General features: G+C 52.9%; 3 protein-coding genes across 4 annotated transcripts; 1 reads left to right on the top strand and 2 right to left on the bottom strand.

The window, feature by feature from the left end:
- Positions 1 to 1491: 1491 nt before the first annotated feature.
- On the bottom strand, positions 1492 to 9011 carry SMPDL3B (sphingomyelin phosphodiesterase acid like 3B). 2 transcript variants are annotated; one of them, XM_075522276.1, is made up of 8 exons: positions 8950 to 9011; positions 8456 to 8675; positions 6653 to 6750; positions 5939 to 6082; positions 5172 to 5344; positions 4839 to 5019; positions 4114 to 4247; positions 1492 to 3014 (listed from the first exon to the last, which is right to left on the bottom strand). In XM_075522276.1, the coding sequence occupies exons 2-8, from the start codon at positions 8497 to 8499 to the stop codon at positions 2619 to 2621; spliced, it is 1170 nt and encodes a 389-aa protein (XP_075378391.1). In that variant the 5' UTR covers positions 8500 to 8675; positions 8950 to 9011; the 3' UTR covers positions 1492 to 2618. The 2 variants fall into 2 exon arrangements, with proteins under 2 accessions (XP_075378391.1, XP_075378390.1); XM_075522275.1 differs by lacking the exon at positions 8950 to 9011 and adding an exon at positions 8785 to 8923.
- Positions 8982 to 14339, top strand: RPA2 (replication protein A2). Its single transcript, XM_075522277.1, has 9 exons — positions 8982 to 9168; positions 9358 to 9470; positions 9587 to 9688; positions 9786 to 9899; positions 10827 to 10901; positions 11566 to 11679; positions 12003 to 12104; positions 12283 to 12377; positions 13708 to 14339. The coding sequence occupies exons 1-9, from the start codon at positions 8982 to 8984 to the stop codon at positions 13790 to 13792; spliced, it is 987 nt and encodes a 328-aa protein (XP_075378392.1). The 3' UTR covers positions 13793 to 14339.
- A 2555-nt stretch (positions 14340 to 16894) lies between these two features.
- THEMIS2 (thymocyte selection associated family member 2) lies at positions 16895 to 24819 on the bottom strand. The gene is made up of 5 exons (XM_075522369.1): positions 24716 to 24819; positions 20448 to 20588; positions 20148 to 20348; positions 18589 to 19726; positions 16895 to 17971 (listed from the first exon to the last, which is right to left on the bottom strand). The coding sequence occupies exons 1-5, from the start codon at positions 24807 to 24809 to the stop codon at positions 17950 to 17952; spliced, it is 1596 nt and encodes a 531-aa protein (XP_075378484.1). The 5' UTR covers positions 24810 to 24819; the 3' UTR covers positions 16895 to 17949.

Genomic DNA, 24819 nt, shown 5'->3' with positions numbered 1-24819 from the left:
TCATCCAAACGTCCTTTAAATACCTCCAGGGATGGCGACTCAACCACTTCCCTGGGCAGCCTGTTCCAATGCTTAATAACCCTCTCGGTGAAGAAAAATTTCCTAATATCCAGTCTAAACCTCCCCTGGCGCAACTTGAGGCCATTTCCTCTTGTCCTATCACTTGTTACCTGGGAGAAGAGTCTGATACCCACCTCACTACAACCTCCTTTCAGGTAGTTGTAGAGAGCAATGAGGTCTCCCCTCAGCCTCCTTTTCTCCAGGCTAAACAGTCCCAGCTCCCTCAGCCGCTCCTCATAAGACTTCTGCTCTAGACCCCTCACCAGCTTCGTTGCCCTTCTCTGTACACGCTCCAGTACCTCAATATCCCTCTTGTAGTGGGGGGCCCAAAACTGAACACAGTATTCGAGGTGCGGCCTCACCAGTGCCGAGTACAGGGGCACAATCACTTCCCTAGTCCTGCTGGCCACGCTATTTTTGATACAAGCCAGGATGCCATTGGCCTTCTTGGCCACCTGGGCACACTGCTGGCTCATATTCAGGCGGCTGTCAACAAACACCCCCAGGTCCTTCTCTGCCAGGCAGCTTTCCAGCCACTCTTCCCCAAGCCTGTAGCGTTGCATGGGGTTGCTGTGGCCCAAGTGCAGGACCTTGCACTTGGCCTTGTTAAACCTCATACAATTCACCCCAGCCCATTGATCCAGCCTGTCCAGGTCCCTCTGCAGAGCCTGCCTACCCTCCAGCAGATCAACACTCCCACATGACTTGGTGTCGTCTGCAAACTTACTGAGAGTACACTCGATCCCTTCGTCCAGATCATTGATAAAGATGTTAAACAGAACTGGCCCCAACACCGAGCCCTGGGGAACACCGCTTGTGACCGGCCGCCGACCGGAGTAAACTCCATTCACCACCACTCTTTGGGCCCGGCCGTCCAGCCAGTTCTTTACTCAGCGAAGAGTACACCTGTCCAAGCCATGAGCAGCCAGTTTCTCCAGGAGAATGCTGTGGGAAACCGTGTCAAAGGCTTTACTGAAGTCTAGATAGACAACATCCACAGCCTTTCCCTCATCCACTAGGCGGGTCACCTTGTCATAGAAGGAGATCAGGTCGGTCAAGCAGGACCTGCCTTTCCTGAACCCATGCTGGCTGGGCTTGATCCCTTGGTTATTCTCTGCATGCCGTGTGATAGCACTCAGGATGATCTGCTCCATCAGCTTCCCCGGCACCGAGGTCAGGCTAACAGGCCTGTAGTTCCCCGGGTCCTCCTTCCGGCCCTTCTTGAAGATGGGCGTCACATTAGCTAATCTCCAGTCAGCAGGGACTTCCCCAGTTAGCCAGGACTGCTGGTAAATGATGGAAAGGGGCTTGGTGAGCACATCTGTCTAAGTGGTGCAGCAGGTCACTCACCATTTCCCCCTGGATTATGGGGGCTCCAGTCTGGTCCCCATCCCTATCTTCCAACTCCAGGGGCTGGGTACCCATAGAACTACCGGCTGTTTCCAGACGTTCCCTTTCAGAGCGGCGTTCACTTCAGGGAGCTCCGGCACAACGGAGCTAGAGGGGACAGGGGTGCCGGGAAAGCAGAGTGCCCCGCCGGGGACAGCCAGCCCTGCAGGTCCAGGAGCAGGAGGGGAGGCGTTCGCAGAGGGGCCCTGGCCGTGACCAGACCCCCGTGCTGAACCGGCTGCCCTAGGGCTGGCTGGGAGCGCCCCGCGTGCGCCGGCACAGCCCGCGACAGCGGCTCTCAGGCAGCCGCAGTACTCTCCGGCAGTACCGGGAGCAAATACCAACCACGGCTGCAAAGCCCTAGCGCCACAGGCAGCTACTCCTCCTGCGCCCTCGCTCCTCTCCCGACACGAGGCATCCGTTCCACCGCGGCTGTCCTGGTTTGCGTGCCCTGTTCAAAGCCTACGCTGCTCCGCTCGCGGGCTTTGGCCTCGCCCTTTCCGCTCTTGGACCCTGCCCGCACCTTTCTGGCAGAACAGTCCATTGGAGAGCTGTTCATGCTCAGCAATTGGGGGAAAAAATAAAATTTTTTAAAATAATAATAATCAAGCCTCGTACCCTGGAACCTCATCTTGGGCACAGACATGTGAAAGTCATGGCCCAAACTTGCTGAAGTTCATACACTGTCAAAGGAAGAACTAACCCACCTGGCTTTGCTCACAAGCCAATGGCAAGGCTGCTGCTGTACAAGGCCACCAAAACAAGACCTTCCGTGTGGTCTTTCCAGAAGAGAAGCGTGTGCCAACATGAGGAACCCACCTGGCAGCAGGCTCCTCAGGAACATGTGGCAGCTCAGAGCTCTCATCCATGGTAAGCTAAAGTCCGCAGGGAGGCCTGGTCTTCATCTGATTTGTGAGACTACCTCAGAAGTCACAGCGGAAGGGAGACAGACTCCCTGATGCAAGTCAGTCTGGCACAAGAAGACTCAGTAGCAATCACCGCCCTTCCTGATACATCAAGCTTTTCTAGAAGATTTCAAATCAACATCATAGAGCTTTTAGTAAAAGCCACTGATTTTGTCTTGGTTCCCAAGTAAGTTCTCAATGCATTCACAAGTGCTGATTCATGTGCATTGTGAACCTGTGCTCTCTTCATTTTCTCTTGCTCTGTCATTGCAGCACTTGCTGGGGACTGAGAAGTCCTAAGAGCAAGCAGAATAGTAAAAGCCAACCACTGATGATGGCAGAGGCAGAGCTGCTGGTTTTAACACACTCCTTGTATTTTGTAAAATCAACTTCCCTGATGGCACAAACATGATCAACGCGGCAGGCCTCCTCACACGGGGTGAGGTCATATCTGACAGAGTTAAACTCGTAGTATTGCTGCAGATAGTGTGGATCCTTCGATACCCTCTCCAGCACTGTCTGCATGGAGCGCGCAGAGCCATCAGGGACTTGGAAGGCTTCTGTCAGCCTATACTCTTCCTCCCATGTCGGGAACTCTTCCTCCCATGTTGAGGCCATCGTGTTGGCACGAGTTAGGTTCAAGTAGTAAGTCACCATATCCTGCAGGAGAGAAAAACAGAATGAAGACAAATCAGGAAAGGATCAGGCCTTGAGTGAAATATTTGGCTGGGATGTGATCAGCCCCTTCTCCCGGACACTGGTGTACAGCGCCACAGGCATGTGTATTCTCCGCAGGTAGTCCATCGCCCTGCCCAGCGAGGGGTGAGCAGCCGCCCAGTGGGTGCTTTCTACCGAGGTGTGACCTGGAGACAGACACCTCCGGTGGGAGCCTCCAGAGCTCACCACATAAGCATCTTGTTTTGTAAGGGATGAAGGGATGGCTTTTCTCTGCTTGGCTTTTATCTCCAAACATCAGGAATTTTGAGCCTGGCTTGCTTCAAAATCACTGTTATTTACTATCAATGCTGTCCGCTGGCAGAAGCAAGGGTTGGAGTAGTGTTACTTACTGAGTGAAATTATTCTCTCAACTGTGAACAACCTAAAGAATAAAGTTTTTCACAACTTCTGTTCTCAGTCTCTTGCCCTTTTTCTCTCTGCTTCACTAGCTCCCCAGCCTTCCATAGCATATTTTCACATTCATTCCTCATGCTATAAATGTGTAAACAGAGCTGCTTTATCCATTGCAAAGAAAGGCACAAGCACCCCATTCTCTACCTCTTTGCAAATAAGAGACAGAGGAAACAGAAGCTGCCCCTACAATTCACCTAAATTCAGATCCATTATAAATGAATCAATTTAGCAAGTAGGGGGACCCAAATAATTTTCTAGACGGTTAAAAGGGGGGTTTGACAAGTCTGTCAGTCCCCAAAGAGAAGTTCTACAATCCACGTTACCTGGGTAGTAAAGCAAGTGTCAAAGGAGACTAGCTAAAGAAATGAAGAACACAACAAAGCCTGTCCTGCACTGCCCTGGGGAACCCATCCCAGCAGAAGGCCTGGGCCAGCTGACTGTGGTTGCCTTGCCTTTACTCACTGACGCTCTTACTAAATCTTTGTGCTAGCCACAAGGCTGAAATATCTTGGTTGAGGTCCTCTCCTGCATAGCCACTTGGCTCCTGTAGTTCTGCCTGTTAAAGCCACATGGAGGAATTAAAGCACCCTTCTAAAACTGCAGTGTGCAGCACATGGGGATCCCCTACCAACACTTGAAGAGTGTCTGGATCATAGTCGATCACCCGAATCCCAGGGTTGTTGGCTCCGTTGACTACTCCAGGTAATGTTGTTTTCCAGGGAGTCACTCCAGGGGCCAGGAACATGACATTGATTGGAGAACCTTAAAAGAAAGGCAAAACAACCCATGAACGGGAGACCCTGGCTTGTATCACACCCTGTCCATGTTGCAGTGAGCACCCCAGGAACTGATCACACTGCAAACAGCAGCTTTGTCACCAGCCTTAGTGACAACAGCACACGCATAAAGATCAGCACGTTGAACTGCATCAGGGATTGAACATGGGTTTGCTGCAGCTGAGAACAGGCTTTCCGCTGCTGTCAAAGACTCTTCAGTGAGGGTGCGCAAGAGAACCATGGTCAGCAAAGGAGACCCAGAGCACCCAAAGATTCGTAACTGCTCCCTTATGTCTCAGCTGATGTCCAAACCCCATCAATAGGGAGCAGGCAAGAAGTTGCAAGGCATTGAGGGGAAACGACAAAATTTGAGGGTAAACAGGAAGGAGGGCTGGAGCTACCTGCTGGAGGTAGACATCAGAACCACTGCTGTCTCTTGTCGACCAAAGCATTTCACAAGCCTTTTCTGGCTTCTCAACTGCATTCAGCTGACATCCACTAAAAACTCTCATCGACAGTGATTTTCTGGGGGTTGGCAGAGCTATCATGCAAATGCTTGGGTAGCCAGAACCAGTACCTGTATCACTGTAAAACATCCGAAAGCTGTCTGTGTGATGGTGCCCAAAAAACTGGGCAGCAATCACTCTGTGGTGCTTCTGCACAATTTTCAAGTATCGTTCATTAAAGCCACTCCGGAACCAGGGCTTGCCTCGTTTCTTCTCGAAGAAGCCAGGAGGGATGTGCCCCACGATGTAGACCTACAAAAGCGAAGAGTTGCACTGAATGCAAAGCCCATGCTTCCCCCAGAGCACTGGCTTGCTGTGACTACACAGAGGGGAGAGCAGGAGCAAGAAGAGCTTCCAGGCTGGGAGAAACCCTCTACAGTTTGTTTATTCATTTCTTTTAATACCATTTCATCTGCTCTAGAGGCATTGGTCAGTGTTTCTTCCAGCCACTGGAACTGCCCTCCAGGATCTTCCTCACCAGCTGTCTCGTCATTCTGGTCATAGTACAGATTGGTATTGAGGACAACCATTCGTCCCCTTGTCCTTGGGCTGGGCAGCTTCTCACTGTAGAAAGCTCCTGAAAAATGCAACCAGCAGGGAAAGAGCTGGAGGTCTGGTCACACTGCTTGCTGTGACCCCAGATCCCTTTGTTTCCATCCCTCTCAGCTCTCCTTGGCAATAGCCACAGCAGAGTCACTGTCTGGACAACATGCCAGCAGCACTCTGACCACTCCAGGATGGGGATTTGGAGCGACTCTTCCCCGTGTACCTCTTGGCATGCTTATGCCTCTCCAGGTGAAGGGAGACCCTGCATGGGGACAGTGCAGCACCAGGAGCTAGGCAGCCCTAGAGAGCCACAGTGCTGGCCTGCACCAGCAGCTTTCTTAAAAGATCTTTTTTCTTCCGCTGAAGCTCACCACTCTCCATTCTCTGTAAGGACACTTTCCAGTAACTTGAGGAAAGCAGGAGAGACTAAAGCATTAATAAATTTCTTTTCTCGCATGCAGGAGAACTGAGTGCCAGAAATCAGCATTAAATTGGACTCTTCCTCTGCAAACACTCTACAAATACTGTTGCTCTGAGCATAGAAACAGGGAGAACTATTTGTGGTATTCTCCTAACCACCCCCATCTCCCCGGAGTGCTGCCAACATGAACCAGTGGTGCCATACCTGCTCTGAAAAGAGGAACAGAAGCATCATTCAGCCAGGGACGCCACAGTTCAGCTGTTCGGTTGTAGATCCTGTGCTCCTTCCCTGGAAACTGATTCTTGGGGTGGAAGTCATGATTGCCCATCGCTGCGTAGACTTTAGTATCTAGAGACAGAGAAAAGGAAGCACAGACGAATCCATGCTTGCTTTGGAGTTCCTCAGCACCAAAGCTCCCTGAGGCACTCACAGACTTGGAAAGAACAGCATGGCTTGAGACCTTTGCAAAAGCAAATCATCCACACCACAGCCATGTGGCTGCATTGACTGGGGGTACAACACTGCAAAGACCATCTCTCCTTGGGACAAGCCACCCCAGAGCCATGGCTTTACAGATGAATCAGTGAGCTTTCACCATCAATAATGCTCCTTCCCCCACTGCTGACATGGATTAAGTGTGAGGAAATCTTGCAGCCTCTTCTGTCTTAATGACTAACTACAGAAACATTTATTTTCTTCTATTCTGAGTGAGTTAGCCTGAAACAATGAGTGCACATCAGACGCCTCAATTCAGACATGCCTCATGCCATACAGCAACTAGGAAGAGGACAAACAAGTCCCCATGACCACAGCCCTTTTGTGCCTTTCCCCTTCCCATTTCTGTCATTTCTCCACCCTGGTAAGCTCTTCCCATGAGACTCTGTGCCCCTCTCCCCTTCTCATCCCCTCAAATCCTACCTGGAAATGTCTCTCTTATCAGAGAAGTCAGATTTTCTATTATGTGCAAAACCTTTTCTTCTCCAAGCTTCTCATTGGGGACATGTGGAGTATCGTCTCTAGAAAAATAAAAGCAGCACAGTCACTGTCTGTGACTAACAGGGCATATGCTTAAAGCGATAAGCAAGGCAGAGGAACTTGCTTATTTCTCTTTCTGCCTCCTAGAAAATAAAGATAAAGTCAAAACTTTTGGGGCAGGAACCAGCACTATGTTGACTGGCCAAGGCACTGAAGGAGTTTCAAGGAATTGCTCAAAGTGAAAACCGGCTCCACTTTATTCTGCCTTGAAAAATCTATACACAAGCATATGAAGTGGAGGCTCACTCTGCCTCAGTGCGTTTAATAAGACACTAAAGCTGACTGGAAATATTGCAAGGAGCAGCATTTTGCAATCTCAGGTCAACATCTGATCAGCAATAGTGAAGCAAAACTGTTTGTGCAGCTGTTTGAACAGCAGGATAAAAACTCTCATTAAAATGAATCAAAGGAATGCCTCCAATAAGGCTGCAATCATTGAAGTCTGCCTCCAAAAATATGGCAGACAAACGTTTCAGTGTTTTCACTAATATGCTTACGGCATTTCTAGATGATGCTGGGCTGTCAACAAGCCCATCAGAGAGGAAGATCAAAATTCAAAACAATGTCAAAGAACTGGGGGAAACAGTTTGAAGGAAAAAGAAAAATCAACATACAGTCATAAGGACCAATAACTACTTCTAAGGAGGAACAATCATCCGCAGAGACAGAAAATGAAAACATGGGGTCAGGTAACAGCACTGCAAACCAGGACTGGAGGTTACAGCAGATTACAGGTTGATGTTGCACTGTTAGAAGAAAAGCAAACATTACAAGAGGATGTATATACTTACAATAATCATGCAAAATAAAGCTTTTACTGTTTGTAAGTGCTATCGAGGCCTCCTATGGAATAGGGTACCCGTTTCTGGAGACCATACTAGGAGAAAACATGCTCCATTTGGGGAGGTTCTTCATACTTCTAAGCCAAAACAGCCCCTTTTTGAGACAAGTCTCCCAGGTGGCTCTTTACAGTATGAAGAAATGCCACAAGTCTGTTTTGCGATGCTCTCCTCCCACTGCCTCCAACAGGCAGGACTTGGTGCACCAACAGAAAGAGCACGTCCCATTCCCCCGGGCGTTTCAGGTACTCAGAGTTTGTGTGAAGTCAAACAGGACTGGCCACAATTAAAAAGAAAAGGAAGGATAGTGAATTGTGATCCTTTCCTTACCTTACTGTTTCTCACTGCTGGGGCTTGTCAGGAGCCTCTTGCTGGCATCGAGAGGCCTCATCGAGGTTATGCTCTCCCTCAAGCCCCCATTTTGCATTATAAGGCACATCCTTATCTCACCTCTCCAAAATGGTTACCACATAAAGAGCCCTGGATCTCCCACAAGCTCCTTATGCCCCAGCGAGAGGGCTGCCCCTTCTCCCAGTCCAAACCCTGGCAACCCTCGGAGCAGGCAGGATCGCGCCACAGCCCGAGAGCAACATGTAACCCCAGAACCCCCACTGCCAATTCCTGGAATATTTGGTGTTTCTCCTCTCGGAGAAGCAGGTCTCTAAAGAGGCAGACACCGTCCCTCTGCCCTCAGGACTGCAGCGGGAGGACGGAGAAGGTGAGCTGAGGAGACCCCGTCAGCGAGCGGGTTCAGAGCCCGTCCGACCGCCGCTGCTGGGGGACGGCCAAGCAGCAGATGCCCTCCCGGCGGGACCCCGGCCCGGCCCGGTCCCCGGCCCATCCTCACCCAGTCCAGAGGACGAAGTCCGGCCGCTGCAGGCGGTTCCTCATGGCGCGGGCTGCGGAGGCGAGCAGGCGCCAGGGCGCGTCGCAGAGGTAGCTGCCCCAGGGGCCGGCGGCGGGCACGGCCCGGGAGCCGCCCGAGGGGCACACCTGTCCGGCACCCGCCGCCGCGTCGTAGTCGGGGTCCCAGTGGAGGTCAGTGACGTGCCAGAAGCGCCCTGCCGCTGCCGGGAGACGCCGAAGCTCAGCAGGGCGGGGGGCGCGGAGCTGCCGCCGGGCGCCGCTCGGGACCCCCCGCCCGGCGGGGGAGCGGGGCTCGCTGCCTCCCCTTACCTGACAGGGCCGCGGTCAGCGGGCAGAGCAGGAGGAGCACGACGAGCTGCATGTCGGCCAGCGGCTGCCGTGCCGTGCCGTGCCGTGCCGTGCCCTGCCCTGCCCTGCCCTGCCCTGCCCACAGCCCGGCTCCGCCCGCCCCGCCTCCCCTACAGCCTCCCTCACCTCAGCGAGGCCGGGCAGCGCCCACACTCAAAATGGCGCCGGCCGCTTCCCCGCGGCCTCCCTCTATTGGAAGGAGCTGGAAGACGGAGGGTCGCGATTGGCTGCTGGCCGGCAGAGCGGCGGCCACGGATTGGGCAGAAACTGGCGGCGCGAGGAGGGGCGGTGCGCGCGGGCCGGCTGGCGTCCGACGTTCGGCCGCCGCCATGTGGAGCGGGCACGGTGCGGGCCGGGGGCTGCCGGGCCGGGTCGGGCCGGGCTCGGCCGGGGGCGGCGCGGGGCGCCCGGGGCCGACGGGGACGGGGACCTCAGGCTGCCGCGCTCCGTGATGGCGGCGGTGGTGGTGGTGGCGGCGGGGACGAGGGGCGCGTCACCGTCACCGCCTCACGGGCTCTCCCTCTCCCCTCTCAGGTACCTTCGACAGCGGGTACAGCGCCGTGGGCACCTCGGGGCCAGCGGGCGGCTACACGCAGTCCCCGGGCGGCTTCGGCTCCCCCGCCGGCACCCAGGCGGAGAAGAAGCAGGTAGGCCGGGAGCGGGGCCTCGGCCGGCCCCGGGGCGCTGGGCCGCGGCGGCCGGAGGAACAGGGTGAGGGTTGGCCGCTCCCCGGCGGCGCTGACGGCCCCGCCGTCCCTTGCAGAGAATCCGCTCCCAGAACATCGTCCCCTGCACCGTGTCGCAGCTGCTGACAGCCGAGCAGGTCGACGAGACCTTCCGGATCCGCGACGTGGAGATCTCCCAGGTGGGCGCTGCGGGGAAAGCAGCGAGTGGAGGCTGCCCGTGAAGCGAACTCGTTTTCCGGGGCCTTCCCGGGTGAACTCTTCCCTCTTCCAACGCAGGTGACCATTATGGGGATCATTCGGCACGCTGAGAAGGCACCGACAAACATTCTCTACAAAGTGGATGACATGACGGCAGCCCCCATGGATGTCAGGCAGTGGGTCGATACTGATGTAAGCACCATATTCCTTATGAACATGCTTCTTAAAAGCTTTGGGAGTAGTGAAGAGAGAAAACGTATCAAGAAGATGTGGCTGTTCTGAAAAGTGTTTTAGGAATAACATGCCTCTGAAAGCCAAGGGAGATGCTGCTGTAGCAGCAATCACCGGTGCTGTGTGCGACTCTTCTCCTGTTGTGTAATCCATGTGTGATTCTACATTGAATCACTTTAAATACTTTTGTAGAGTTTAGCTGCTGAAGCTCAACCATTACTTCATAGATGAACTGGAGATGCATGCTCAGTACCTTTGTGTAAGAATGCAAGGAGAGGGAGTGAACAGAGATTTTTCCATGTGGCTCAGAGATTGGGACACAGATGTGTACTGATGAATATTGTCTTGTTTTCTGATGCGTGCCTCCTGAAGTGCTGATAATTTTCACTGCTGGTATAGCAGGCCTTTGAAGCTAGCCCACATTATTGTAACATATATTTGAAGGCAAGCAGCTGAGATCATTTGAACAACTTTGGGAGAGTAATTAGGCAGCCATTCAGTTGGCTTAGCTGCAAGTTTATCATAACTTCAAAAAGGGTTCTGGACTGCTTCTGTTCCCCTAGCCAAATTACATAGTTGAGAAGAACCTGTTGAGGGTTCTTTACTCTTGTTGTTCTGTGAAGACCTCTCAGAAGTGGACAGAGAGAGCAGAGCAGACAACTAGCTTTGACTGCTGTCAAGTCTACGGTGTGTTCAAATGAGCAAATATTTTTTCCTCTATTTTTTGTTTTCAGTTATGTTTACCCAGCTGCTCCTACTAGACATAGGAATGCATGCCCTTTGTGTTTGCTTGAGATGAGCCTCCTTTCCCAAGTCATTTATTGTGATAATTGAGAAACAGAAATGTGAATCAGCAAAACCTTCCTTTCTCCTTTTCCTTCCTGTTAGGAGGCAGGTGGCGAGAATGTTGTGGTACCTCCAGGAACTTACGTAAAAGTAGCTGGTCATCTTCGTTCTTTCCAGGTAAGGTGATGTTACCCACGTCTGACTCCTCAAGTCATGAGGCTGGAGCAGTGGTGTGAAGGACTGGTGATCTGGCACGGTGTTGGTGGGCTCCCTTTAGAATATCCGCTTAACTGTGGTCTTTGCTCATCCTTTCTCGTGGACAAATCCTTCAAGGTTTTTGCCAGGGCTGTATTTAATAACACTTTAATTGTTCCTAAATGCAAAGGACAGAGGACCCATTTAAAATTTCATTCTTCATCAGTGTGTTGTTTTCAGCAGAACAGAGCACTGGACCCGAGGTTCTTGGGTGTTTGTTCTGTAGAGCTTAGACCAGGTTCTGGGTAATGGGGACACTTCTTGTAGCATATTATGTGATGTGGTTGCCTCATAATGAAATACTATAACTAAATATATGAATAAATATTCAAATAATGGTGCACGCATTAAAGCAAAGTGCAATTAATTACCAGCCAGTTAGAAAGAGAAGTTACCCTGTCTGCATTGCCTTGCAAAATAACATATGAAAACGTAAGTCAGAAAATTTTGGACTAGTTACGTGTAGACAAGCTCCCTACCTGCCACTGCCCCTGTTCCTGGAGAGGATGGTTGGGTTGGCTGCTAAGCATGTTCCTGTTGCTGTGATGTTAATTTTTTTCTTTGCTTTTTTTTTATTTTCTGAAAGAATAAGAAAAGCTTGGTGGCATTTAAGATCATGCCTCTGGAAAATATGAATGAGTTCACCACACACATACTAGAGATTGTCAATGCACATATGATCCTCAGAAAAAATCTTATGGTATGTATATACTTGAAGATCCTGATTCCATCTTGGCCCTTACTGGGTTACTGGTTATCTCCCAAAGAGAGGGACCTCTTGGTTCGTTGGGGAAATGGTATACCAGTTGTGGGGCTGGAAAGCTTGCAGCTGTTGGATGGCTCCAGTGAAGGTGTAACAGGAGTCCTGGCTTCCTTGGAGAGGGATTGTGTTGTGGTCCATTTCCAGTGCTTTCTTTTGGGAATTTGTTTTTAATTACTGTCTCTGAAATAACACCAAGTCATTAATGCTGTAGGCTTGCGGCAGCCAGTGTAACCACAGCAGTTATATTTTCATACTTTCAGTCAGCATCAAGAGTGCCTCAGTCGTTTTCCTCTGCTGATGTGGGGGGCTATGGAGGAGGTGGCAGCCTACCAGTGAATGGACTCACAGCGCATCAGAGTCAGGTAGGTGCAAGCAGCTTCTCCCGGAACACAGCAGTCGCAGTGGAGGCTGCTGTGGCATGATGTAGGACAAAGAGATGAAAGCTCAGTTACTCTTTGAAGATGGATAGTTCTCGACCTTGCTGTCCATCGATGATAGAGAAGCGTAGCTGTTTGCTAATGGTGGTTCTTGCTTTTGCAGGTGCTGAACTTGATTAAAAACTGCCCTGTCCCAGAAGGTATGAGTCTTCAAGAGTTGAAAGTTCAGCTCCACAATATGAGCATGTCAACAATCAAGTAAGTGTGTAGAAACGAAGGATGTTCTGGAAATCCAAGTGGTCCTTCCTGGAGTCTGATAAAAGAAGGCAGAGAGGAAAATAGTGGGCAAGCCCAGATCTTTACTTGTTCAACAGCACTAGTAATTTCAGATGTTCCCAGTGGGATGCAGTAGTGAGCCAGAGCTTTTGAAGTCTTCAACAGCTTAGAATGAGCCATTGACAGTTGAAGGGGTGATAAAATGCTTCACTCCCTATTTTCAGAACAAGCTGTTTAACAGTTCAATAGCAAAGTAATAGGCACCTGGGAGTACTGCAGTGCCTCAGCATTATTTTCTCCTATTGAAGGACTACCTTGCTCTCTGCACACCAGTCAAAACTTGGGAATAGACTGTTTCTGTTCTCTTTTCCTTTGCTGTCTCTTATAGCTTCTCCTCCCTGAGACTTAGAAAAATAGTGAAGCCTAAAGGTGATAATTAACATCCATTATCTTTCTGTGTTCTGTCCCCTTTGAAGCAGGGGTAGGTACTGTTTTTACTTGGTGTCCTGGTTTCAGCTGGGATAGAGTTAATTTTCTTCCTAGTAGCTGGTATGGTGCTGTGTTTTGGATTTAGGATGAGAATAATGTTGATAACACATGGATGTTTTAGTTGTTGCTGAGCAGTGCTTACACTGGGCAAGGACTTCTCAGCTTCTCATGCCCTGTCAGCGAGAAGCTGGGAGGGGGCACAGCCAGGACAGCTCACCCCAACTGCCCAAAGGACTATTCCATACCCCATGGCGTCATGCCCAGTCTAGGGACTGGGGGGAGTTGGCCGGGGAGCAGCAATCACTGCTCGGGGACGGGCTGGGCATCGGTCGGCGGGTGGTGAGCAATTGCATTGTGCATCACTTGTTTTGCATATTCTTTTCTCATTCTTATTATTATTATTTTCCCTTCCTTTTCTGTCCTATTAAACTGTCTTTATCTCAACCCACAGATCTTACTGTTTTTTTCCCCCAGTTGTCTCCCCCATCCCACCAGGGGGAATGAGCAAAGGGCTGGGTGGTGCTTAGCTGCCTGCTATGTTAAACCACACCACCTGGGAAGTCCTGATAGTGGTGGCCTTCTCTCTGTGGCAGGCAGAGTCCCGGAGCTGCTGGGGAAGCATGCTGCCGTAGCTTTGGAGAAACTTTCTGTGCCTGCGGACTGGTGGAGCAGCACTTCAGCTGCTCACAGGATAGAGCCACTGAGAGCTTCCCTTGGTAGACGCCAGAAGGGAACAGTAGGGATGGGGCCTGTAAATGGGAAATCCCAGGGAGAAAGGTGTTGATGTGAACTAGTTAGCAGTTGCTTTTTTCTTTCTTTGAAGGCAAGCCGTTGAATTCCTTAGCAGCGAAGGACACATCTACTCCACTGTGGATGATGATCACTATAAGTCGACAGATGCTGAGTGAAGTTACTTCCAGCTGGATTTAGTTCTAAGCAAATGCTTGTCCATGTATCAAGTTATCCTGCCGAGCTTTGCGACATGGAAGGTGATCTTTACTCTTTCTTGCCTGTGAAAGTCCCAGTTACTCTGTGAGTGCCTCCCTGGAATTCAAGGACAAGCAGAACGTGTAGGATTCTGTTAACTGGACTCAATTACATGCTGTGACCATGTGACTGAAAGCATAAACAGGCAGGCGAGAACGGAACTCCTCGAAGCTCCAGAGCCTTTGGTTTGGTTTTGTCTCCTTAGAGGATGCCTGTGTTGGAAAAAAGACGATCCTCTTTCTAATCCCGTCCTGGGCAGATTGTCTTTGTTTCTCAAGCTGTTTCTCCTAACTCAGCTTTCATTCCATTTCATTCACAAAGTGGGTAGCCAAGAGTAATATTCCACTAATATACAGTAATCATGAATAGATTTTTAATTGGTTTAGTTTATGCATTTAAATCTATATTTGTACTATGAGGTGATCTTGTTACTAGAGCTTTTGAATGTTTCCAATAAAATTTTAACTTCAGCAGTCTTGCATGCGTGTGTGGTTCTGCAGGCTTTTCTTCTCCCTAAAGAAGAAAACCATCTGCCTTGACAGAACATGGCCATGTGGGTAAAAGCACAGCCCGTGCTTTCAGAGTTTCTTTATAGATATTTTTTTCCTTAGCTTTTGAAGTAAATTGCTTTAAAAGGTCAAACTGCAGTGAATGTCTGGACACTAAGAAATTAAATACTCAAGAAAGCTACACATTGTATCAGTGTTCCAAATATAGCCAGGATAACTTCTGCCACCCAAAGTACTTTAGCTGAAGCTCAAATGAATTGTATCATGTGGTACAAGTTTTTCTTCTTTAAACTATTTTTAAAGCATAACCAAACCCCCCCCTGAGCTGGGAAACAGCAGCGTGGATGTTGGTGATGCATTGGGGTGGAGATAACAGATTTGCATCTCCTGTTTCTCTGCACAATCCTGCCTTGTTCAGGGAGGCAGCGTGCTGAGGGCAGCTGCTTCAGCATATTTCTGTCCTCTTAGTCATGATATGCTTCCTGTCATGTAAAATGCAAAGCTGAAAACTACTTTCTGGGAATTGTTTTGCATTTGTTAAGGGCAGCATTTCCTGAGTTGATAAATATTCAGGAGCATTTTTCACCATGACCCCATAGCTGTAGCTGTCCTCACAAGAGGAACCGTGGCTTTTGTGGTGAATGCCTTGCTGAGAAGCAGGACCCTTCAAGCTGAACACCGAGACACCAAAATGTGCTTGCTGCCTGCCAGATGGGAGCCTGGTTTGCTGTGCTGTGCTGACCTGTCCTTTGGTTGCTGCCTGCCAAGTTCCCAGGGCCCTGCTGGAAGAACAGCACGTGCAGCTGGGGCTGACGCCGGCGGGCTCACGGGCTAGTCAACTGCAGGTGCCGTGGGAGCTGCAAATCATGGGGTTTATGTTACCTGGGACTGGTGAGGTGACCTGGCTTTGAAAAAGCAGTCCTTCCCTGTATACACGTCTGTAGGGCTGGCCGCTGGACACAGGTGTTAATGCTGGGGCAAAGCCTCCTGTCCTGCTCAGTCTCAGGAAGTGGCACAGCTGCAGCCCATGATGCACTTCTGGGGCTAAATTGTGCCAGAGATGTGTAACAGGTGAACTTCCAGGCTATGGAGTCTGGCAGATCTAGAAGCCAAAAGTACTGTCATTTCCCTTTTGCAGGAGGTGTGCAGGTTAGGAAGAAAATCCCTGATGATTTTTGGAAGGGAAGATGAATGGAATTGCTCGTGGTAAAGAGAATTAGTTGTGCAACTGGACAAAATGCTTCTGATGTGACTGGAGAGAAAAAACTCATCGGCTGGGGAGGGAGTTTAAGTCTTTGCCTAGTCTCCATTTGCTGTTTGATCTTCAAAGCATCCAGGAGCATCTGCTGTTGTCTGGCTCATGGGACAATTTGGAACAGGTCTTAGGGGACAGAAGCGTTGGCTGCTTCACAAAAAGTTTGCATTTAAAACTGTCTGTGAACTAACAGTGAAATCCAAACTCAGAATGCTTTTGGCCCAAATAAATGAGACAAGGAAAAACACTTGGGCATTTTCAGTTGTTCTGGTTTCCTCTATGCTCTGCTCCCTTGCTCCCTGCAGCCCATCTTCTCCCCAGCCATAGTCCAGCAATTGGTTTTTCCCCTGGGAAAAGGAAAAACTGGATTCTGGGGTGGCTTAAACACATGTTGGCCCCTGCCACTGCAGTGGGTCTTTTGGTTGAAGCTTGTACATTGTATGAAAGAAAGGCTGAGAGAGTTGGAGTGGTTCAGCCTGGAGAAGAGAAGGCTCCAGCCTTATTGTGGCCTTTCAGTACTTAAAGAGGGCCTATATGGAAGACAGAGAAAGACATTTTACCAGGGCCTGTAGTGACAGGACAAGGGGCAACAGTCTTAAACTGGAAGAGGGTAGGTTTAGATTGGACATAAGGAAGAAATTCCTTATGATGATAGTGGTGGGACACTGGAACAGGTTGCCCAGAGAGGTTGTAGATGCCCCATCCCTGGAAGTGTTCAAGGTCAGGTTGGACAGGGCTTTGAGCAACCTGATCTAGTGAAAGGGGTTGGACCAGATGATCTTTAAAGGTCCCTTCCATCCCAAAACATCCTGTGATTCTCTGATCCTATGATTTAGGTGCTGTTAATGAATGGCTAGTGCCTGTTTGCAGGTGAGAGCTGGGTTCCTCCTTGGGTAAGTGTTCAGTGAAAGGACCTCAACAGCAATAGTCAGTGTCTCTCCCTCAATGCTGATTTGAGGAGAGAGTGCCAATACCGAGTGTAAATCCCAGGGCAGAAACACAGCCACAGAAGGAAACCAATCCAAACCCAAGCTAGGACTCGAGCCAAACTTGAATGAATGAGATCCTTGCTGCAGCTTTGGGACTCTGCCCTAGGCGCTGAGTGAGGAATGACATGAACCAAAAAACTGAACCAAAGCTACTCTTCACTGGGAGAGGGAAAAAAAAACCCACCAGTTTGATCTTAAATGAAATTTAAAATTTATTTTCCAGCTCTGATTTGAAAGAAGAGGAGTGCAGTGTGTGATGCAGGAGTGAAACGCCTGCTTGCTTTCGGTGTAAAGCTCTCCCCTCGTCAGCTCTTTTCCCTTAATACACATCAGGACTACAAGGTCTTTGTCTCTGCCACTTTCCCGGGGCTTTGCCAAACTTCCAGGAAAAGAAGAGTTGAACTTTGGTCCTTATTTGGTTTTCAGGTCATTTTTTGCATCCAATGCCATGAGTGCAGCAGGGGCCTTTGTAGGTGCCAAGAATCTGCAAGAGTGCGACAAGCACGCTTGCAAGCAAGAGGTGACCGTGGAGGTCTAGGACAGGCGTTGCTTCCAGTTGCCAATGCAGTTAAAAATGGATGAGAAAGCCAGCAAAACCTAAATCCACAATGTTTTTACAATGTTTCTACAACCTTGGTGAGAAATTAGGCCAGAGTGAGAAGCGAGTTTGGCTGTACTTGAGAAAAATACAGCTTCTGCCTTATGAAAGTGGGTTTCTGACATGCAATTGTACAAATGTGTCACTCGGTGGTTTGAGCCCCAGCTGGGGCATCATTTGTGCTCTGTGAAGTACCTCACCATGTCTCCTCCTAACCCCATCCTACCCCACATGCCAAACAGTGTCTGGACATCCTGGCCCCAAAGCATCTCCATCTGGAAACGTCTGTAATCCCAGCCCACACACCGTGGCAACACAGCGAAGCAGAGTGAGATCCATGTCTCAGGGCCTGGGCTGGCATCTCAGTGGCATCTTGATGGCCGCCCAGCTGTACACTGATCTGGTGCTGCTGGAGAATCCCATGGGTGACAGCTGAGGACATAGCCCAACAGGGGGATTTATTCTGTGCCTGGAGCTGTCCCGACAGCATATGGGCTGCTCGCCTTGGAGGAAAGTGGGCACCTTTCCACAGGATCGAGGCAGTTGGAGGTTGCACTGTGGATCCCTAGGGCTGTATTTAGCCTCTGCAAGTAACCAATGTCACCTAAGGTCTAAGAGTATTTGGAGGCTGGGTGGTTTCCAGAAACTAGAGGATTAGAAAGGAAAAATTGCCTGCATTTTGTGAATTGTCTTTTGCACGTTGTCATCAACAGTTTCATAATTGTGTTCAGCACTGTCGCTCTCTGTGCCTGGAAGGGAAGAGAGAGCACAGCCTGTGGACACGCACCACCATGGACCCTGGCAGAAACCCCACGGGGGATGCCCCAACCTGCTCTCCCCACCTCCCCAGTCTGCGCTGTGTCCAGACATGGCGGGGACCAAGGGTGTGGGGGCAGAAGGGCATCTCGTGGTGTGGTGGCAGCTGCTCTGCCACCACAGACACCAGCCTCTGGGGCCACAGGTCCCCTGCGAACTTGGGGGATGGGGGGTGGGAGGGTGCCCCGTTCAATGGCAGATGGAGGCCAAGGGCTTGTTGGCGGTGTTCACTATGCCATATCCCTTGAGGTCAAGCCTTGCTTCCCCTTGTGCCATGGTCCCCATGTGAGACAAGGGATTGGGACTGGGGTGCCCCCCCACCATGTGTCCCCCCTGCATGTGGCACAGGGGGATGGGGCAGACCCTGTGGGTCCCCACAACATGTAGGACACGGGGATGGGGCAATCCCTGATGGGTCCCCCCCACATGTGGGACAAGGGGATGGGGAGGTGCAGCCCCCTTGGGGCCCGGCTGGCTGCAGTGCAGATGTCCCCAGCTGAGCGTCCCTGCCCCAGATCCCCAAGGGCCCGGGAGGCGCCGGGGACCTCACCTGCATCCCCGGGGGGTTCCCGCTGGCCTTGCTGGCTGGGGGTGCTCGGCCGGCGCAGGGCTGGGAGTGGCAGCAGTGGAGGAGCCAGGCCGGCGCTCATCAGCAGGGGGGTTGGGGAGTGGGGGTCTGGGGGCAGAGGAGCGCCTCCCCGCAGGGCCTGTCCCTGCCTGTGCTGGCTTGGGGGGCCGCGGGGGCGGTGGGGCTGGGCCGCCAGGCAGCTGGGCCAGCAGCCGGTAGTAGAAGGCCTCGGTCAGCTCCTCCACCCGGGAGCGGCGGGTGCAGGGGGCCGGGGGGTGGACGGGCCCCTCGCTCAGCAGAAGGGAGAGGTCCAGCCACCGCGGCGGGATCTCGAAGCCCTCCTCTGGCTCCTCACAGAAGCTGCCCACCAGAAAGGGCTGGTCCAGGCGGGCCTCCAGCCGCAGGGCAGGCAGGGTGCCCAGTGCATCCTGCTCCAGCTCCGGGTCAGGGGCCACCACCCGGACCTCGCAGGGCAGCGGCTGCCGCTCCAGCAGCTCCGCCAGCCCGTACTTCTTGCTGTCAGACGCCTCCTCCACAAAGCCACCCCCTAGGTCCAGCGGCAGCAGCAGCTCCTCGCCTTCCTCCTCCTCCTCGTCCTCCCCACTGTGGCGGTAGCAGAGCAGCCGGGTGCCAGGGCCGTTCCCCTGCAGCCCCCGGGCCTCCAGCCAGTCGCCCACGCCGAGCGGGGGCACGTCGTCCCCCCGGCCCTCGCAGTCCTGCGTCACCACCACACGCAGCGGCCGTCCAGGCTGCAGGCCAGCTGCCAGGTCCTGCACCCCTGCGAACTGCCGGGGCCGCCGGCGGAACCGGCCCTGGTAGGCACTGGAGAGGAGGAAACGACGGCCACTGCTGGGGGCCGAGGCCAGGACCCGCCAGGCGTGGGAGCGGCCGTGGAGCTGCAGCCGCTGCCCCCGCTGCAGCAGTGGCACCCAGGCGCTCTCGAAGATGGCAGGGCCAGCTGGACCCTCCAGGATCTCAGCCTGGGCCGGCAGCACCTCCTCCATCCCCAGCACCTCGCTCAGCAGCAGCGGCCGGGCGAAGTGGACGTGCTGTGCCTCCTCCGTGACATCTTCCACATCCACCTCCAGTGTGGAGGGGATCTTCACCACATCCCGACGCACTGTGGGGGCAGAGCTGCCCTGACCCTGCGCTCAGCCTCTCTCCAGCCCCACGTGGGCGACGACCCCCACCTTACATCCCCCACCCACACTGTGTGCATCGGGGTCCCAGCACCAAACTGGTGTAGGCCCCTGACCCTGCAGCACCCCATCCCAACCCCACAGCATCCCCGCCCTGACCCACAGCCTCGCCCCCCCAGCCCCTCAGTGCCCCAACCCTGACCCTGCAGCACCCCATCCCAACCCCACAGCATCCCCGCCCTGACCCACAGCCTCGCCCCCCCAGCCCCTCAGTGCCCCAACCCTGACCCTGCAGCACCCTGCCCCGACCCTGCAGCATCCTTGCCCCAACCCCACAGCATCCCTGCCCTGAATCCCGCAGCAACCCCGCCCCGACCCCCCCAGCACCCCGTCTGGACTCACGGTGCATGGCAGCGTGCACCTCATAGACGGGGTGCAGGAGCAGGGCATGGGGGCTGATGGTGGGGCACAGCAGGGGCTGTGGCCGCCCGTCCCACCGCCCCAGCGCCTGGTGCAGCGTCAGGCCCCACTTCCTGCTGCCCTCCCGGAATGGTCCCCGTGGTGTCGGGCATGGTCCTGGGGCTGGGGCAGGCTGGAAAAGACCTGTGGGACAATGAGGCTGAGCCCATGGGGGCTGCAAAGGTCTCCCCTGGGAGGAGGGCACCCATTGGGTTTGGGCTGGGACAAAGCAGCCCCGCTCACCCTTAAACGTTGGTGGCAGCTCTGTTGTCTGCCCCGTCTCTGTGTCCTCACAAATGACTTTCTGCAGTGCCACGGCCATGACTTTCAGCAGGTCACCCGTCGACAAGCAGCATTCGTTGCCTGAGATCTCGTACACGGACCCTGCAGGGTGAGGAGGGAGATTTCCTCAAAGAAAATGCCTCTACCAGCATTTCATAGAATCACAGAATGGTTTAGGTTGGAAAGGACCTTCACAGATCATCTGGTCCAAACCACCTCCATGGACATGTCTCCTGCAGGGACATCTTTCACTTGGTCAGGTTGCTCAAAGCCATGTCCAACCTGACCTTGAACACTTCCAGTGATGGGGCATACACAACTTCTCTGGGCAACCGGTTGCAGTGTCTCACCACCCTCTGCGCGCTGTCCTTTACTGCTTCCTCAGAATACCTGCAGGTGGTTGGTGCTCCCTTCCAACACTCGGGAGCTCCTGACTGAACGCCAACATATGAAGGAGGTGCACAAGAGGTGGCAGCAGGGGCAGGTGGCCCTGAAGGAGCACACAGACATGGTCTAGCATGCAGGGATGGGGTTAGGAAAGCCAAAGCCTGCCCGGCGCTGAATCTGTCGAGGGAAGTGAAGGGCAACAAGAAAGGCTTCTGGAAGTACATCTACAGCAAAAGGAAGACTGGGGAAAACGTGGGTCTGCTGCTGAATGGGGCAGGGGAATGTGGTGACAAAGGACACAGCAAAGGGCGATGTGCTCAATGCCTCCGTTTTTACAGGTATGAGCAGCCTTCAGGAATCCCCCCGAGACCAGTCTGGAGCAAGGAAGACCTGCCCTTGGTGGAAGAGGACCAGGTAAGGGAGCACTAAACAGAGCGGACATACATAACTCTGTGGGGCCTGCCGCGATGCACCCATGAGTGCTGACTTTGTGAGGCCATTCTCTCTTATCTTTGAGGGGTCATGGGCAATCGAGAGAGGTTCCTGAAGACTGGGGGGAAAAGCAAATGTCACTCCTATCTTCAAGACAGGCAAGAGAGGGACCTGCAGGCCAGTCACACTCCCCTCAAACCCTGGGAAGATGATGGAGCAGATAATTATAAACCATTACCAGACACATAAAGGATGAAAAACGTGATTTGGATTAGTTGGTATGGATTTTCAAAGGGGAAATCACGCTTATCCAATCTGATCACCTTCTCCAATGAGGTGACTGGCTTGGTGGATGAGGGGAGAGCAGTGGGTATTGTTCACCTTGACTTCAGTAAGGCTTTTGGCACTATCTCCCATCCCATCGTCATAGAGAAGCTGATGAAGAATGGGCTGGATGAGCAGACACTGAGGTGGACTGAAACCTGGCTGAACGGCTGGGCCCAAGAGGGTGGTGATCAGTGGCACCAAGCCTAGTTGGAGGCCGGTCATTAGCAGTGTGCCCCATGGATCAATACTGGGTCCAGTCCTGTTTAACTTCTTTGTTAATGATCTGGATGATGGGGCAGAGTGCACCCTCAGCAGGTCTGCAGATGACACAAAACTGGGAAGCGCTGCTGACAGCCCAGAGGGTTGTGCTGCCATCCAGAGGGACCTTGGCAGGCTGGAGAAATGGGCTGACAGGAACCTCATGCGGTTCAACAAGGAGAAGTGCAAAGTCCTGCCCCTGGGGAAGAACAACCCCATGCACCAGCACATGCTGGGGACCACTCGGTTGGGAAGTAGCTTGGTAGAAAAGAACCTGGGGTCCTGGTGGACACCAGGTTGAACATGAGCCAGCAACGTGCCTTTGCTGCAAAGAAGGTGAATGCTGTCCTGGGCTGCATTAGGCAAAGTATGGCCAGCAGGTCAAGGGAGGCGATCCTTCCCCTCTGCACACCCCTGGAGTGCTGTGTGCAGTGCTGGGCTCCCCAGTACAGGAGAGACATGGACATACTGGAGAGAGTCCAACAAAGGGCCACACAGATGATTAAAGGACTGGAGTATCTCTCGTGTGAGGAAAGGCTGAGACAGCTGGGACTGTTCAGCCTGGAGAAGACAAGGCTTGGGGGCAGGAATCTCATCAACGTATATAAATACCTGAAGGGAGGATGCAAAGCCAGGCTCTTCTCAGTGGTGCCCAGTGCCAGGACCAGAGGCAACAGGCACGAACTGGAACACATGAAACTTCCTCTGAATGTAAGAAAACATTTTTTTACTGTGATGGTGGTCAAGCACTGGGACAGGTTGCCCAAAGAGGTTGTGGAGTCTCCATCATTGGAGATATTTGAAACAAAGTCCTGAGTAACCAGCTTCTGCTGACCCTGCTTGAGCTGGGAATTGGCCTGGATGATCTCTAGAGGTCCCTGCCAACCTCAGTGATTTAGTGATTCCCATCACAGGTAGTCATGCTATGTGCCATTAACAAATACCAGTTACATAGTGGGGGCCTCTCTGCTTAGCCAGCTGTGATGAGGTCCCTGGGGCAGTGGGGAGGGGGCTGACCCATGGCCTGGCCCTGGCCGCAGGCTTTCATTTCTGGGACGTGAGCCAAGCCCGAGTGTCCCGGCACTCACAGGTGCACGGACGTCCCTGAGGAAGCCCCGGTGCCTGTGGCTGTGGTGGGGCAAGGCGACCCCTGACATCTGGGACTGCAGAAGGGAGCCATGGGATGGGGAAGGAGGGCAGCTATTCAGGGAAGGGCAGAGCTGGTCAGCGGGCTCAGCAGTGGTCAGAGATGGGGCTGGCACAGATTCACCTGGTGTGTGGGGCAAGCCTTTGGCCATGGTGGGAACATGTTAGTTTAGGGCCCCGGCACACACAACGTCCCAGCAGGTCCGGGCACGACAGATGGAGCCAAGGCTGGACACGCTGCCAGAGATGGGCTGATGTCCCTGCATTGGGTATCGGCGCCTGAGCGCAGGGGGACGGACGCTGCTGCAGGCACTGCCGCACCACTGACCACCGCTCGCCTGTGGAGCGCAGGTGGGAGCAGTGGGGTGGGACTGGCCAGGAGAGCGCCTGCCTGCCAGGAGTGGGGGGAACCCTGAAGTGGAAATAAATGTGAAAAAATAAACCACAGGAAGAGGTGGATGAAAGCTAGGAAGTTTCAGAAAGTATTGCATGTTGTGTAAGCCCCAGTCCCTCTCCTCCAGCCCTCCCCTGCCCTGTCACGCTGTGATAGCATTGAGGGCATGGTCTGAAACGGGAAGAAACCCGCAGCCAGGCTGCACTGCCCAGAGCACAGAGATGCCTCACACCCTGGGTGCAGAGACCCGGTTAACTCCATGCACATGTGGCATGGCTGGCCCCCTTGGCTGGCAGTGAGACACACAGACACATGTGGCTGTGGATGCCCTGTGCAGGACCCCAAAGCACTCTTCCACTCCACCACAGCACCAAGCCAGAGCGGTTTTGCAACATAAAGCAGGGTCAAGAACACAGAGCAGGCAAGGAGTGCGTGGCTGGGCAAGGAAGCCGAGAAGGGGCCGAGGCCAGCAGCAGTTTTGTTTGACATCTTGGGGACCCACCCAAATTTTTGCTAACAGAAAGCCAGAAGTAGCAAGATCTTCAGTAATGGCAGGAAATCCAGAAGTGTTCAGGAAATATCATCAGTGCGGGACAGCAGATCTGCAGGGTGCAACACTGACTGACCCCCAGTGCACTCTGTGAGGTCTAGCACCGTTCACCAGCAGCCAAGGGAACACGCACCCAGGAGGTTGGCTGAGGGGTCTTTGTTGGGCTGATGCTTATTTCTAAGGAATCAGGAATACCTGGAAGCTTGTACAGCCCATGTCCTGGAAAGCTTCCAGTACTGGGCAGAGGTCATAACAGGGGAGAAAAACAGTGCAGAAGAGCACAACGGGAATGGCTGGAGGCTGAACTGATATAACTCAGACGAGAAATGCAGCAAGAAAGATTCAGTGCTTGATCACACTGCAAAGGGATGGGGGTAGATGTACCTCTCCTGGAGCACGAGCTTCTCAGGCTACACTACCACATCACAATACCCTCCAACACAAGCAATGCCTCCTTCTGCCCTTAAATCTCTGTACTCATTGAGCTGCTACCAAACCTTCTGTGCAGCCCCAAACTTCTCCCCTCCCTGAGAGAGTGTTTTGCAAGAAGCTGTGCCTTAGGAACCAGTGTCTGGTGGTGGCACAAGGACCTGTGCCTCTCCCTGGGCACGGGCACCCCCGTGGCAGGGGACCATCCATCTTCAGGGTGGGAGCGGGGAGCCCGGGCTGCAGTGGCATGGTGGGGGAAGGTGGCCTTAGGGCACCCTTTGGAGGCAGCAGGCACCCAGCACTCACCTTGGAAGTAGACACCGCAGCAAATCCTGAGGATGCGGGGCAGGGTGGCAGGGTCCAGGGAGCGGATGTATTCCTGGAAGGAAAGGGGCTCCATGGCTGTGCCA

The sequence above is a fragment of the Mycteria americana genome, chromosome 21 (genome assembly GCF_035582795.1).
Source record: "Mycteria americana isolate JAX WOST 10 ecotype Jacksonville Zoo and Gardens chromosome 21, USCA_MyAme_1.0, whole genome shotgun sequence".
NCBI classification, from domain to species: Eukaryota; Metazoa; Chordata; class Aves; order Ciconiiformes; family Ciconiidae; genus Mycteria; species Mycteria americana.
Note: the sequence above shows the minus strand (reverse complement) of the source record. Positions and strands in the feature narration are given on the sequence as shown.